At 39.8% G+C, this 13,190-nt stretch overlaps 1 protein-coding gene across 5 annotated transcripts in view; it reads left to right on the top strand.

Annotated features, from left to right (window-relative positions):
* Positions 1-13,190, top strand: part of MOB1B (MOB kinase activator 1B) — a 71,520-nt gene that overhangs the window by 24,631 nt on the left and 33,699 nt on the right. Inside the window, exon 2 of one of the 5 annotated variants that reach the window (XM_063610396.1) lies at positions 8,551-8,662. The exons of 2 other annotated variants lie outside the window; for them this stretch is intronic. In XM_063610396.1, the coding sequence (XP_063466466.1) occupies positions 8,634-8,662 (29 nt within the window). In that variant the 5' untranslated portion in view covers positions 8,551-8,633. Of the gene's footprint in view, positions 1-8,538; positions 8,663-13,190 lie in introns of those variants that run through there. 2 more of the 5 variants (XM_063610397.1, XM_055297402.2) reach the window with 2 other exon arrangements.

Raw genomic sequence — 13,190 nt, 5'->3', positions numbered from 1 at the left:
CATAAATGCCATGGTTTTGAACTTGAACATAAATTATTTTATAAATATGATTAACGTTTTCTGCTAGTCACCGTTTAATAGAAAAAGAATAAACCTAAACTGTAGTTTTTAATTGAAACAAAACTTGTACCTATCCTGAATGTATGTGTGTTTTATCTAAAAGATATGTGTATAGGATTAGAAATTAAATGTGAAGCTCATAGACATTTAAAGAGAAACTGATGTTTTTATGATAGCCTCAGGGAAAAGATACAGACTAGGGCAGGATTTCTGTATCTGGGTGTATTAACAGATTTTAGCCCCTCCCTGAATTCCTGTATGCAAAATATTGTGTTTTTTGTCTCTAGAGAGAAGGTTCATGTTGTCAGATTATGAAAGGCTCAAAATAAAGAACTGGAGGCAAAGAAGTTAGCAAAGAAAAAATTATTATATGAATGTTTAAGAGCATTGTGGCAGTATTTCCTTTTAATGTAGCTCAGAAATATATCTCAGTGAGTTCGGGGAGTTCATTGCTAAGTTATTTTTATTTTATCGAGATATGATTTACAAAACATGAAGTGCTCAGATCTTAAGCGTATGGTTAAACAAGTGTATGCTCTTTGTAAACCACACTGCTTTTAAAACCTGAAACATTTCTGTCACCCTAGAAAGTACTTTACCTTTTAAAAATAAAACCATAGGGTCATTTCTGATGTTTTTTTTTTGACGTAATATTGTATAAGCATACACTCTCATTTCACATAGTTCTAGAGATTCCATTAGCTAAATGGGGTGGTTCAGCTTTTATGGAAGAGGAACAAGTAGTTTACTAGTTCCTGCTTTTTGCACTTGGTGCTAGTTTTGCCCTTTGAACAGCACAGCTGTTATAACTGTGATGATCTTTCAGGTGAGCAAAGAACTGGGATGACATCCAGTATCTCAACACCTGGATCCTTAGCGAGATTAGCTCACATCATTTCTTGTAGTTAATCATGTTTTCCACTTACCCCACAATGATGAATAATCATCTGACATAAAATAATGAAAGAGCTTTGTTAAACTTTTGTAAAGACAGTAGTTCAGGTATAGTAACTTTTTAAAAAAAATTAACAATCATTGATCATTTACTGCATTAGAAAGTAGCTTCTGAAAAAATATCGAAATGAATAAGACATATGGGACCTGCTTCTAAATTGTACATGGTAATAGAAGAGACAGGAGTTAACGCACACTTCTCATAGTTTGGTAAATATAGTAATAGAAGACTGTACATGTACCTAAATGGGTTTATATATTGATAATTGAGAGAATCAGTTATATCAAGCTATAACTTCTGATTTTCCCTCTGTAAGTAGCATTAATAAGCCTTCAAGTGGGTAGAGATCTAGATTTTTGGAGAAAATCTTTTTCAATCAAAATAAAAAAAAAAACAAAACATTTCCCTTTTTGAGAAAATGAAAAAATATATAAATACAAAATTTGATGTCAAAATGAATATTTAGAATGAAAAAAACAGATCACAATTTTAATAACACTGACAAGGTTAGTTAACATAACAAACTATAGAAAAATAACATTTTTATAGCAACTGCTAGATATCTGTAATACTTTTTTTTTTTTTTTTTTTGAGACGGAGTCTTGCTCTGTCACCTAGGTGCAATCTCGGCTTATTTCAACGTCCACCTTCCAGGTTCAAGTGATTCTCCTGCCCCAGCCTCCTGAGTAGCTGGGATTATAGGCACATGCCACCATGCCTGGCTAATTTTTGTATTTTTAGTGAAGACTGGGTTTCACCGTGCTGGCCAGGCTGGTCTCAAACTCCTGACTTCAGGTGATCCTCACACCTTGGCCTCCCAAAGTGCTGGGATTATAGGCATGAGCCACTGCGCCCAGCCTCTAATACTTTTTTATTTAGATTTTTTTGACTGTATACTTTTTGACCACTTCTTCATATGTCAACAGTGTACTTTTTTCTCTACCATGACTGATCAAATTGTGTTTATTATTGATAGTTTAGAAAAGTTTGAGATTCACAACTCGTTTTATTGGTAGTGTCTGTAATATTTTAAGATTGTTTTCAAATTTGGGGCAGCTCCTTGTGTTAGGCTGTTCTTGCATTGCTATAAAGAAATACCTGAGACTGGGTAATTTATAAGAAAAGAGGTTTAATTGGCTCAGGTTCTGCAGGCTGTACAGGAAGCATCGTGGCATCAGCTTCTGGGGAGGCCTCAGGAAGCTTACAATCATGGCAGGAGGCAAAAGGGAGAGCAGGCACGTCACATGGCAAAAGTAGGAGCAAGACAGTGTGTGAGAGAGGAAGTAGAGAGGAGAGAGAGAAAGGGGGAGAGTAGGGGATGAGATGCCACAGACTTTTAAATGACCAGATCTCACAAGAACTCATTCACTATCACATAGACATCACCAAGCCATGAGGGACCCATCCCCATGATCCAAACACCTACCAGGCCCCACCTCCAGCATTGGGGATTACAATTCAACATGAGATTTGGGTGGGGACAAATATTCAAACTGTCTCACCCTTGGTTTTATATGAATTGCAGTGTTTTTACATACTTCTGTGCCAATACCATATGGAGCTCATATCTAGATGTCCCTGGTCCTCTGCCTTAGTGTTAATGATACCAGATAAGGCAGTGCACTGGGTGGTAAGAATATTCCTGGATGTCATTCCTGTACCCAGACTAGCAATTATCTAGTCATACATGGATGTGATTGCACACTACATATATCCTATGAAACCTAAATATATACCCAGCTCAGCTTCCCCTTAGTTCAATGCCCAGAATATCAGATTACCCAAGGAGAAAGTATGATAGAGAGGGAGTCAGAAACAGAAGTCAGAAGTCAGAACAGAAGTCTTTAACCAATTGTAGTTGGGTTGCTTTCGTGATTTTTGTTAGGGCCCTTTCCAAGGCCCTGAATTTTAAACTGTCATGGTAAATTCTATAGCCTCGTACTGTAATTTTGTGCTTGGATTCTGTTTGTTCAGTTGTGCTACTGAAATGTTAGTTAAAATACAAGATGCATATTATTCTGCATGCATACTCTGTGCTATGCTACTTGAACCTGTCATGATTAGGCCTATTTGTATAAGCTGAAGATGTAAATTTTGACAAATGTCTAAAGTATTTGCTGTACTTTCAAATTTTTGTCCTGGAATTCTTTGTCAGTTAGCTCAACAAACACTGAAGCTCTATTCTGACCTAGGCCTTGTGATAGGTTCTGGAGATACAGTGATGACTTAGAAACATTTCTTATTTTTGAGAAACTCATGGTGCTGTGTAAAATAAACAATGATAGTATCCTGTCTGAACACAGAGAAGGCATCCTTAACCCATCTTAGTATATCAGGGAAGCTTCCTGAGGAAAATTACTCCTGCAGTGATTATCTAGGGATGACTAGACATTATTTGGTGAAAAAAGAAAGTGCAGTTAAAATTGTATGAGATAAGGAGAAGTAGGCACTACCTGATTTTAACTTTTTGTGGTGCTTTTTTTTTTTTTCCCCTATCGGGCTGGCTTCTGTATTATAAGAGTAATTTCAAAGCATTTAGACTACAAAACTTCTGTGTCATTGATTGCATTGAATGCGTTTTGCAGGCAAATGCTTTGGCTAAGCTGGTTTTTGTTTTGTTTTTTTTTTTTTGTTTTGTTTTGTTTTTTTTTTTTGCCAAAGTTTAAGTAGGGCAGGACTGTAAAGGGGCCTAATATTGAAAATGAAATTTTGGTTAGGACTAGGAAATATTCCTCAATCTGTTACTCTCTTGCACAGTTGGAATCCTTTAGATTTGTCATAGTGAATCAAATAAAGATGACAGATTGATTCTTTTCTTTAATATTGGTAACAATGGCTCCTCGCAATAAGATTTTTCTTCCTCTTCAACATCATTGTTTGAGATAATAAACATTTATTACGCATTCCGTTATGTTTCAGCTTCTGTGTTAGGTATTGGGAATGTAAAGGTATCTAAGACAAGACTCATATCCCTCGTAACCCACAATCTAGTGAAAGAGAGGGAGAGGGAAAAAGAAATATAAACAAATAAGCAGGAGGAGGTCATATTTTAAGCTGACCCTTCATGGATTAGTATGGCAAGGGGATAAAGTCAGAAAGGGTATTTTATTTATATGCATATAAGTGCATGTAAATGTGCATATATGTAGTCATTTGTTATTGAACATTTAAAAAATGCTAGTTCCTATTGTAAACCAAAAACTGCGTGAGGCAGATCTCATCAGTTAGTGGTTTATTTTGCCAAGGTTGAGGATGTGCCTGGGAAAAAGAAACACAAGTCACAGTAGCATCTGTGACCTGTGCTTTTTCCAAAGAGGGTTTTGGGAACTTCAGTATTTAAAGGGGAAAGAGTAAACAGAAGGGGAAGGAAAAAAAAGGAGGGAGGGTAGGCAGTGAGGCAAGTGGTTACATTCTTGTGAGGCTCTGATTAGTCAGCCAACTTTCTCTTAAGCCTAGTGAGTTTGGGGTTCCAAGATTATATTTTTCTTTCACATTATATTGAGCGTTTGCTCTGTGACTGCTGCCTCAAAACTAGGGTGCTTCAAATGTACTTACTCGTCTATCATAACAGTCCTGCAAAATTGGTGATGTCATTCTCAGTTTTTTCATTTTAAACTTAGGGAAGTTCTTAGCCAGTAAGTTAGAAAGACAGGATCTGAAACTGGCCGTGAAATATCAGACAAATTACACAATTTCCCTAAGCTTAAAACTAAAAAATTGGGGATGATATCACCAGTTTTGCAGGAGTCCCTGACAAGTGAGTCGTAGACTCTGAAAAGGCAAGATCAAGACACTGGGTCTTCTTATTGTTGATTTTTGTTTTTCTTTTTAGAATCAGAGTCTCACTCTGTCACTCAGGTTGGAGTGCAGTTGCATGATCACAGCCTACTATAGCCTTGAACTCCTGGTGATTCTCCCACCTCAGCCTCTTGAGTAGCTAGGACTACAGACATCACATCCCTGGCTAGTTGGCTGGGTTTTTTTTTCCCCCCAGAGATGGAGTCTTACTATGTTGCGCAGGCTCTTACTGTTGAATTTTAATAGCTCTTTGTATATTTTGGATATAAGTCCTTAACTATGTATGTGATCTGCAAAGATTTGCTGCTAGTCGGTGGCTTGATATTTGACCTTCTTTACAGTGTCTTTCATAGAGCAGAATTTTATTTATTTATTTATTTTGACGCAAGTTCTCACTCTGTTGCCCAGGCTGGAGTGCAGTGGCACAATCTTGGCTCACTGCAGCCTCAACACCCCCAGGCTCCCACCTCAGCCTCCTGAGTAGCTGGGGCAATAGGTGCACGCCACCACACCCAGCTAATTTTTTGTAGAGATCGGGTTTCGACATATTGCCCAGGCTGGTCTTGAACTTCTGAGATGAAGTGATCTGCCTACCTTGGCCTCCCAAAGTGCTGGGATTACTGCCATGTACCACTGTACCCAGCCACAGAGAAGAATTTTAAACTTTAATAAAGTCTAATTTATCAGTATTTTCTTTCATAAGATGCTTTTTTATATCAAGAAACTCATCACCAAATTCAAGGTCACATAGGTTTTCTTCTATGTTTTCTTCTAGAAGTTTTATAGTATTGTGTTGTAGTTTTAGATCTATCATCTAATTCATGTTAAGTTTTGTGAGAGGTGTAAGATCTGTGTCTAGATTTATGTTTTTGCCTCTGGATGTCCCAGTGTCCCAAGTAGTAGAGAACTATCACTTGTTGAAAAGATCATCCTTTCCCCATTGAATTGCCTTTCCTCTTTTGTCAGTATCAGTTGACTCTATTTGTATGGTCCACTGTTCACTTTTATAACGACAGTTCTATTTTTCTTTGTGCCTCAAAAAATGCTTAATTGAGACGTAGTCACATACCTTACAAATCGCCCATTTAGAGTGCACTGTTTAATACAGTTTTTTAGTAACCATCTCCACAGTCAATTATATTAAAAAGTCAACTTTTTAATCTTACCAGAATTCTTTAATTTTTCAATTCCCCTCACTGTGGTTAATGTCTCTCGACTGGACACCACTTGCTTAAGGCGAACTTCAGCTTCTCCGTCCTTCCCTAATTGTTTCTTTTCATAATTGCCTGTTTTTTGAATATAATAATGTCTCTGTTATTTCTAAAGATATTGATTATATTTAGTATGTTCTTCTTGGTTTTCGTTAGCATTAGATATATTGTTGCGTAGTTCTTTCATGATGTTGGTTTTCCTGGAATATTTATTGATTTGGGATTGTCTGCTCAACTTGAGTGTTTGAGGATATTGGTTTGCTTCTTGGTGAATATACTGATTATGGGAGCTTACCTCTGGTGACAGGAAGGAGTAGGAACTGCTGCCTAATGTATAGAGGTATGCCAGTAGGTTCTCTTTTGACTGCCAAGTTCCCCTGCCTGCTGGGGAGGTGGTTAAAATCCCTCCCTCCACCATGCTCTGAGCTTCAGCTTAGGCTGTGCTTGCCTACTTCTCAGAAAAAGACCACTCAGAAGGGTATTGGGATTCACTTGTGCAAAGACCGTGGGTCAAGTTCCCCTATAATCTTCTGGAGATCCCCTCAGGGTCCTCTCCTGTAGTCTAGATTCTGAGTTTGGAGTACAGTAGAATCACTCTTACCTTCATAGTGACCTCTACTGGGCATATCTAAGCTAGGTTTTCTCAGACTTCTCAGTCACTGTGTCTGATCAACTTTTTAATCTTATAAGAATTCCTCAATTTCTGAACTGCGGATAGCAGATAGTGTTCTTTCTTTTTTTCCAGCCCTGTTAAGGATTTCTTACTCTCTTAACAGTAACAATAGTAGCAATACCACCTGCCACTAATAATAGTGATTTAAAAGGGATTATAGGCAGAAATGTAAGTAGATATGTCTGTTCAGACCGCTGTCTTGAAACAAGGTTATCTTTTCAATACTCATAGCTTTTAGCCTTTAGCTTTTAGTCTTATTATTTCTAGAACACATTCTATTTTGACAGCTTCTAACATTTTTTGCAGATGCGTATCTGCCTTTCTGAAAGCGTGGATGAAAGCCAAATGGCAACATTTGGGGGAAATTGGTGTAGGGTGGAATTTTAATTTTCCTTACTGGCAGAGTATGTGCTAAGTATTCATATAAACTAGAGACGGTATGAGGAGGGGAATTAGGTGGTTTGAAGATTAAGATGTATCTATTCCCAGCACTTTGGGAGATGGAGATGGGGGGATCACTTGAGCCCAGGAGTTTGAGACTAGCCAGGGCAACAAAGTGAGACTTCTCTCTACAAAAAAATACAACAACAAAAAAATTAGCTGGACATGGTGGTATGAACCTGTGGTCCCAACTACTTGGGAGGCTGAGGTGGAAGGGTAAGGTAGAAAGATCGTTTGAGCTCAGGAAGTCGAGGCTGCAGTGAGCTGTGTTTGTGTCACTGCACTCCAGCCTAGGTGACAGAGTGAGCCCTGTCTTCAAAAAGATGCATAAATAAAATTACAAAGGGGTGGAGACAAGGGTAAGGAAAAAGAATGTTTTAAAAATAAAAAAAGGGTGCCTATTAATAACTCTCTTGGTATAAATTAGCCTTGTGTTGTTCATGAATGACTTGATTAAAATGTGGTGAAAAAGGGAGAAAATTATTAGAAATAATTGGGTAGAAGCTACCGGTAAAGCATTGAGTAATGTTGGGTAGTGGGTAAAAGAATGGGCTTTAGGTCGAGTGCTGTGGCTCATGCCTGGAATCCCAGCACTTTGGGAGGCTGAGGCGGGCAGATCTCCTTTTTTTTTTTTTTTTTTTTTTTTTTGAGACGGAGTCTTGCTCTCTCACCCAGGCTGGAGTGCAGTGGCGCGATCTCGGCTCACTGCAAGCTCCGCCTCCCGGGTTCACGCCATTCTCCTGCCTCAGCCTCTCCGAGTAGCTGGGACTACAGGCGCCCGCCACCACGCCCGGCTAATTTTTTGTATTTTTAGTAGAGACGGGGTTTCACCGTGGTCTCGATCTCCTGACCTCGTGATCCACCCGCCTCGGCCTCCCAAAGTGCTGGGATTACAAGCGTGAGCCACCGCGCCTGGCCGGGCAGATCTCCTGAGATCAGGAGTTCGAGACCAGCCTGCCCAACATGGCAAAACCCTGTCTCTACTAAAAATACAAAAATTAGCTGGGTGTGGTGGCGGGTGCCTGTAGTCCCAGCTACTCAGGAGGCTGAGGCAGGAGAATCGCTTGAACCCAGGAGGCGGATGAGCCAAGATTGTGTCACAGCCCTCCAGCCTGGGTGACAGAGCAAGTCTCTGTATCAAAAAAAAAAAAAAAAAAAAAAAGAATGGTCTTTAGAGATTTAAATCCTGGATTTAAATTTTGGCTCCTTAATTTACCACTTTTATAATCTTGAGCAGAGTATGTAAGTACTTTAAATATTTAGATTTGTCATCCATAAAATAAAGAAAAATAATAGCATGTTTATCAGAGTTATGAGGATTAAATGAGATATATTGCATGTAAAATAGTTCCGAGTACAAAGCTTGCAGTAAATGTTAGTTAATATTAATCATCATTATTATCCTGATGTAGGAGTTCTCAGCCTGAAGTTGACTGGGACTATCAATTAACAAGTATTTATCGAATACCTGATCTGTAGTGTTGGACTTAGACCTATGGAAGGAGCTACTGTTGTGAATGACAGGTTAGTACCTAGAGGCGGAGCAGAGAGAACTAATAGTAGTGAAGTTCTTAACATAAGTTTCAGTAGTAAGGTAGGCATTATCTCCATTTTATAGACGAGGAAGCTGAGACTCAGTAACAGTAACTTCTTCGAGACCCTGGTTCTGCCATTTAGCTAGCTGTGGTTAGACTAATAACTCACTTAACCTTGAAGAGATGGAGCTGTTGACACAAATACATGATTTGTAACACAAATCATTTATTTTACAGTCATTTGTGTCACAAATAATTTGCTTTTAATTTTGAATAAATTTACATATTCTTCAATGTCAATATATAGGTATCTGGTACAGAAAAAAAATAGGGATAATACAACAAAAACAAAAACTGTTAGGAACTGGGCCTCACAGCAGGAGGTGAGCAGCCAGCAAGCAGGCATTACCACCTGAGCTCTGCACCCTGCCAACCCCTGTGGAAAAGTTGTCTTCTGTGAAACTGTTCCCTAGTGCCAAAAAGGTTGGGAGCCACTGTTTCAGAGTCTCAAAGAGAAAATAAATGATACTGAAATTTGCAAGAGATAAATCAAATTGGAAGACTAAGAGATAGTATTCAGAGCTATCTCTAGGACTGAGTTGTTTACTAGACAAATCACCCTGTCCTGCTCTAAAAATTGATTTGCCTTCAAATACGAGTAAGAATGGGAAAACAAATGTGAATATCGTGGATGTTTATTTGGAAAGCAGTGGAGTAATGCTATGAATTATTAAATGATACCTCTAATATGTAATACATCATTCACATTTTAGTCAGAAAGCATTCCATAGTGGCTGAGCATGGTGGCTCATGCCTGTATGCCCAGCACTTTGGGAGGCCAAGGTGAGGGGATTGCTTGAGCCTAGCAGTTCGAGACCAGCTTGGACAACAAAGTGAGACCTCATCTCTAATAAAAATACAAAAAATTAGCTGGGTGTGGTGGCGTAGTCACAGCTACTCAGGAGGCTGAGGTGGGAGGATCACTTGAGCCATTGATCATGCCCCTACATTCCTGCCTGGGCAGTAGGGCAAGACCGTCTCAAACAAACAAACAAAAAAACCAAAGCACAACATTCTCCATAGTTATGATGCTGTGTTGGAAGCTGTACAAGAGAAGTTAGCAATCTAATACCTGTCCTTTAAGACTGTCATACATTGTAGCTGCTCCCATACATTGTTAATGGGATTGTAAAAGGGTAAAAGGGTACAATTTATTTAGGGACAAAATAGGCACTATATAAAATTTAAAAATGTAACTGCTCTTCAGAACAACAGTTCTAGGAATTTATCCTTCATGTATGCGTACACACAAGGATGCTTACTGCAGTATTGTTTGTGGTAGCAGATGACTGGAGGAAACAATCTAAATGTTTTAAATAAAGGACTGATCAAACTATATTATGATATAATGTATATAAGGAAATACTATTTCAGTCTTTAGAAAGAATAAAGTAGATTTACTTGTATCTTAAATGTAACAGTCTTCTGGATATGTTAAGTGAAAAACATTATTAAGTACACTACGCTACTGTGTAAAAGCAAATAAAAACAGGCACAAAACTTTCTAATGCCTGTAATCCCAGCACTTTGGGAGGCCAAGGCGAGCAGATCATGAGGTCAGGAGATCGAGACCATCCTAGCTAAAACGGTGAAACCTTGTCTCTACTAAAAATACAAAAAATTAGGTGGCCGTGGTGGCAGGTGCCTGTAGTCCCAGCCACTCCGGAGGCTGAGGCAGGAGAATGGCGTGAACCCAGGAGGCGGAGCGTGCAGTGAGCCGAGATCGCGCCACTGCACTCCAGCCTGGGCCACAGAGCGAGACTCCGTCTCAAAAAAAAAAAAAACACAAAAACAGAAAAAAACTTTCTAATGCTTATACCAGATACTAGAAACTGTAATTTCTTCTGAGGTAGGTGGGGTGAGAGGGCAGCATACTTTATGTTTTTGAAAATTTTTGTGAAGATTTGCACATGTATATCTTAAAATATGTGAGATGTATGCATTTGGGCATACAGTGTTGCTACAAGAGCTTGTACTCACTAATGAGGACTTCCGTGTACATGCTTGGGTATTTGTGCTTTTGAATTTGAAGACGCTGTCAGTTGGTCTTTTTTTTTTTTTTTTTTGAGTTGGAGTCTCGCCCTGTCGCCCAGCCTGGAGTGAAGTGGTGCGATTTTGGCTCACTGCAACCTCTGCCTCCTGGGATCAAGTGATTCTCCTGCCTCAGCCTCCCGAGTAGCTGGGATTACAGGCGTCTGCCACCATGCCCGGCTAATTTTTGTGTTTTTAGCAGAGACGGAGTTTCACCATGTTGGCCAGGCTTGTCTTGAACTCCTGACCTTAAGTGATCTGCCCGCCTCAGCCTCCCAAAGTGCTGGGATTACAGGCATAAGCCACCTTGCCTGGCCTGTCAGTTCATCTTTTGTCCTGCGAATGAGGAGCATTGTTGACCACCACCATTCCCCAGTTGGGTGGATTCTGGTAGGAGAAGATTCAGGTAGCAGCTGAAGGAAAAAACCTAACAAAGATTTTAGAAAGAGTATTTTTTAAAAGTATTAAGTGGTTAGAGTATTCTGCAGGAATAAAGCAGACGGGTTAGATAGAAGGAAAATTAGATGCAGGACCTGAAAGCATTTGAAAGTATAAATGTATGTGGAAATGAGGAACTGAGAAGAGAGTCAAGAGGCTGCAGGGAACTAAAAACATTTACAAACATCTAATCTCTAAATGATACACTTTTGTGAAAAGTCATTTTCCAGACTCTCAAAAAACAAAATAAAAAAAAGTGGAAGCCCAGATGATAATTTGTGGTTTCTTAAGTAACATAAGAAGAAAATTGCAGGCTGGGCATGACGGCTTATGCCTGTCATCCCAGCACTTTGGGAGGCTATGGCAGGCGAATCACTTGAGTTGAGGAGTTCGAGACTAGCCTGAACAACATGGTGAAACCCTGTCTCTACTGAAGATACAAAAATTATCTCGGCATGGTGGCACATGTCTATAATCCCAGCTACTTGGGAGGCTGAGGCAGGATAATCACTTGAACTTGGGAGGCGGAGGTTTCAGTGAGCCAAGATTATGCCACTGCACTCCAGCCTGGGTGACAGAGCAAGATTCTGTCTTAAAAAAGAAAATAAACGAAGAAAGTTGCAAAATGGGGAGTAGAACCTTGTTTTCCTGATTTCCAGTCTAACCCTAAGATTATTCCAAGATCACCTGAACCTTTCAGCATAGGGAATAGCACCCCCCTTGCCAAAAAAAACCCCAGAAATTTAAAAAATTTTCTTTTAAACTTGATGTATGACAGTTATTTCTTTCTGAACTAATTGTCTTTTCCCCTATTCAGTCTTGAGGGATAGAATAGGATTTGGGTTTTTAGCATTGCACTACCGTTTCTTTCTGTGAGTCATTGTGGTTCAAGAAAAGAAAGGATAATGAAAATACTAAATGTTGCATATATCCTCTAATTTTGAAACTGTCCTATGATACAGGTAGTGTTCATGTTTTGTTATTTTTATTAGTCTTTCACTGCTAAAGAAAAAATAGGCTCTGGAACGCTAGGTAATTTTCCTGAGATAATAGCTGATGTGTGTCAAAGTTGGCCTTCACAAAATTGAACTCAGATTTTATTTTTTCTTTTCTTTTCTTTTTTTTTTTCTTTTGAGACGGAGTCTTGGTGTGTCACCCAGGCTGGAGTGCAGTGGCGTGATATCGGCTCACTGCAACCTCTGCCTCCCGGGTTCAAGCAATTCTCCTACCTCAGCCTCCTGAGTAGCTGGGATTACAGGTGTGCACCACCATGCCTAGCTAATTATTATGTTTTTAGTACAGATAGGGTTTCACCATGTTGGCCAGGCTGGTCTCCATCTCCTGACCTCGTGATCTGCCCACCTCAACCTCCCAAAAGTGCTAGGATTACAGGCATGAGCCACTGTGCCCGACCGATTTTCTTTTTTTGGAGAAGGAGTCTCGCTCTGTCACCCAGGCTGGAGTGCAGTGGTGTGATCTGGGCATGGTGGCACATATCTATAATCCCAGCTACTTGGGAGGCTGCAACTTCCACCTCCCAGGTTCGAGCGATTCTCCTGCCTCAGCCTCCCAAGTAGCTGGGATTACAGGTGCACACCATGACACCCAGCTAATTTTTGTATTTTTAGTAGAGACGGGGTTTCACCATGTTGGCCAGGCTGGTCTCAAACTCCTGACCTCAAGTGGTCCGCCCACCTGGGCCTCCCAAAGTGCTGGGATTACAGGCATGAGCCACCGTGCCCGGCCTAGATTTTATTTTTTCTACCAAAGTATAAAGTTCTGGGAGGAGCATTGATCAAGAAAACACTGGAAGCCTAAAACGTTGGGGCAGAGTGGTTTGATTAGTAGTTGACTCTGGGGGAGCTGAGGCTCTGACTTACCTGAGTGCGGACACAGCTGAGGTCCCTGTAGTTCTCATGTACATTTTCAGAGCTGCTTGTCACATCTTCAGTTGCTGCAGCCATCTCAGCCGTGTGCTAATTAAAGGA

This window comes from Symphalangus syndactylus, chromosome 10 (assembly GCF_028878055.3).
Source record: "Symphalangus syndactylus isolate Jambi chromosome 10, NHGRI_mSymSyn1-v2.1_pri, whole genome shotgun sequence".
Lineage (NCBI taxonomy): Eukaryota > Metazoa > Chordata > Mammalia > Primates > Hylobatidae > Symphalangus > Symphalangus syndactylus.
Note: the sequence above shows the minus strand (reverse complement) of the source record. Positions and strands in the feature narration are given on the sequence as shown.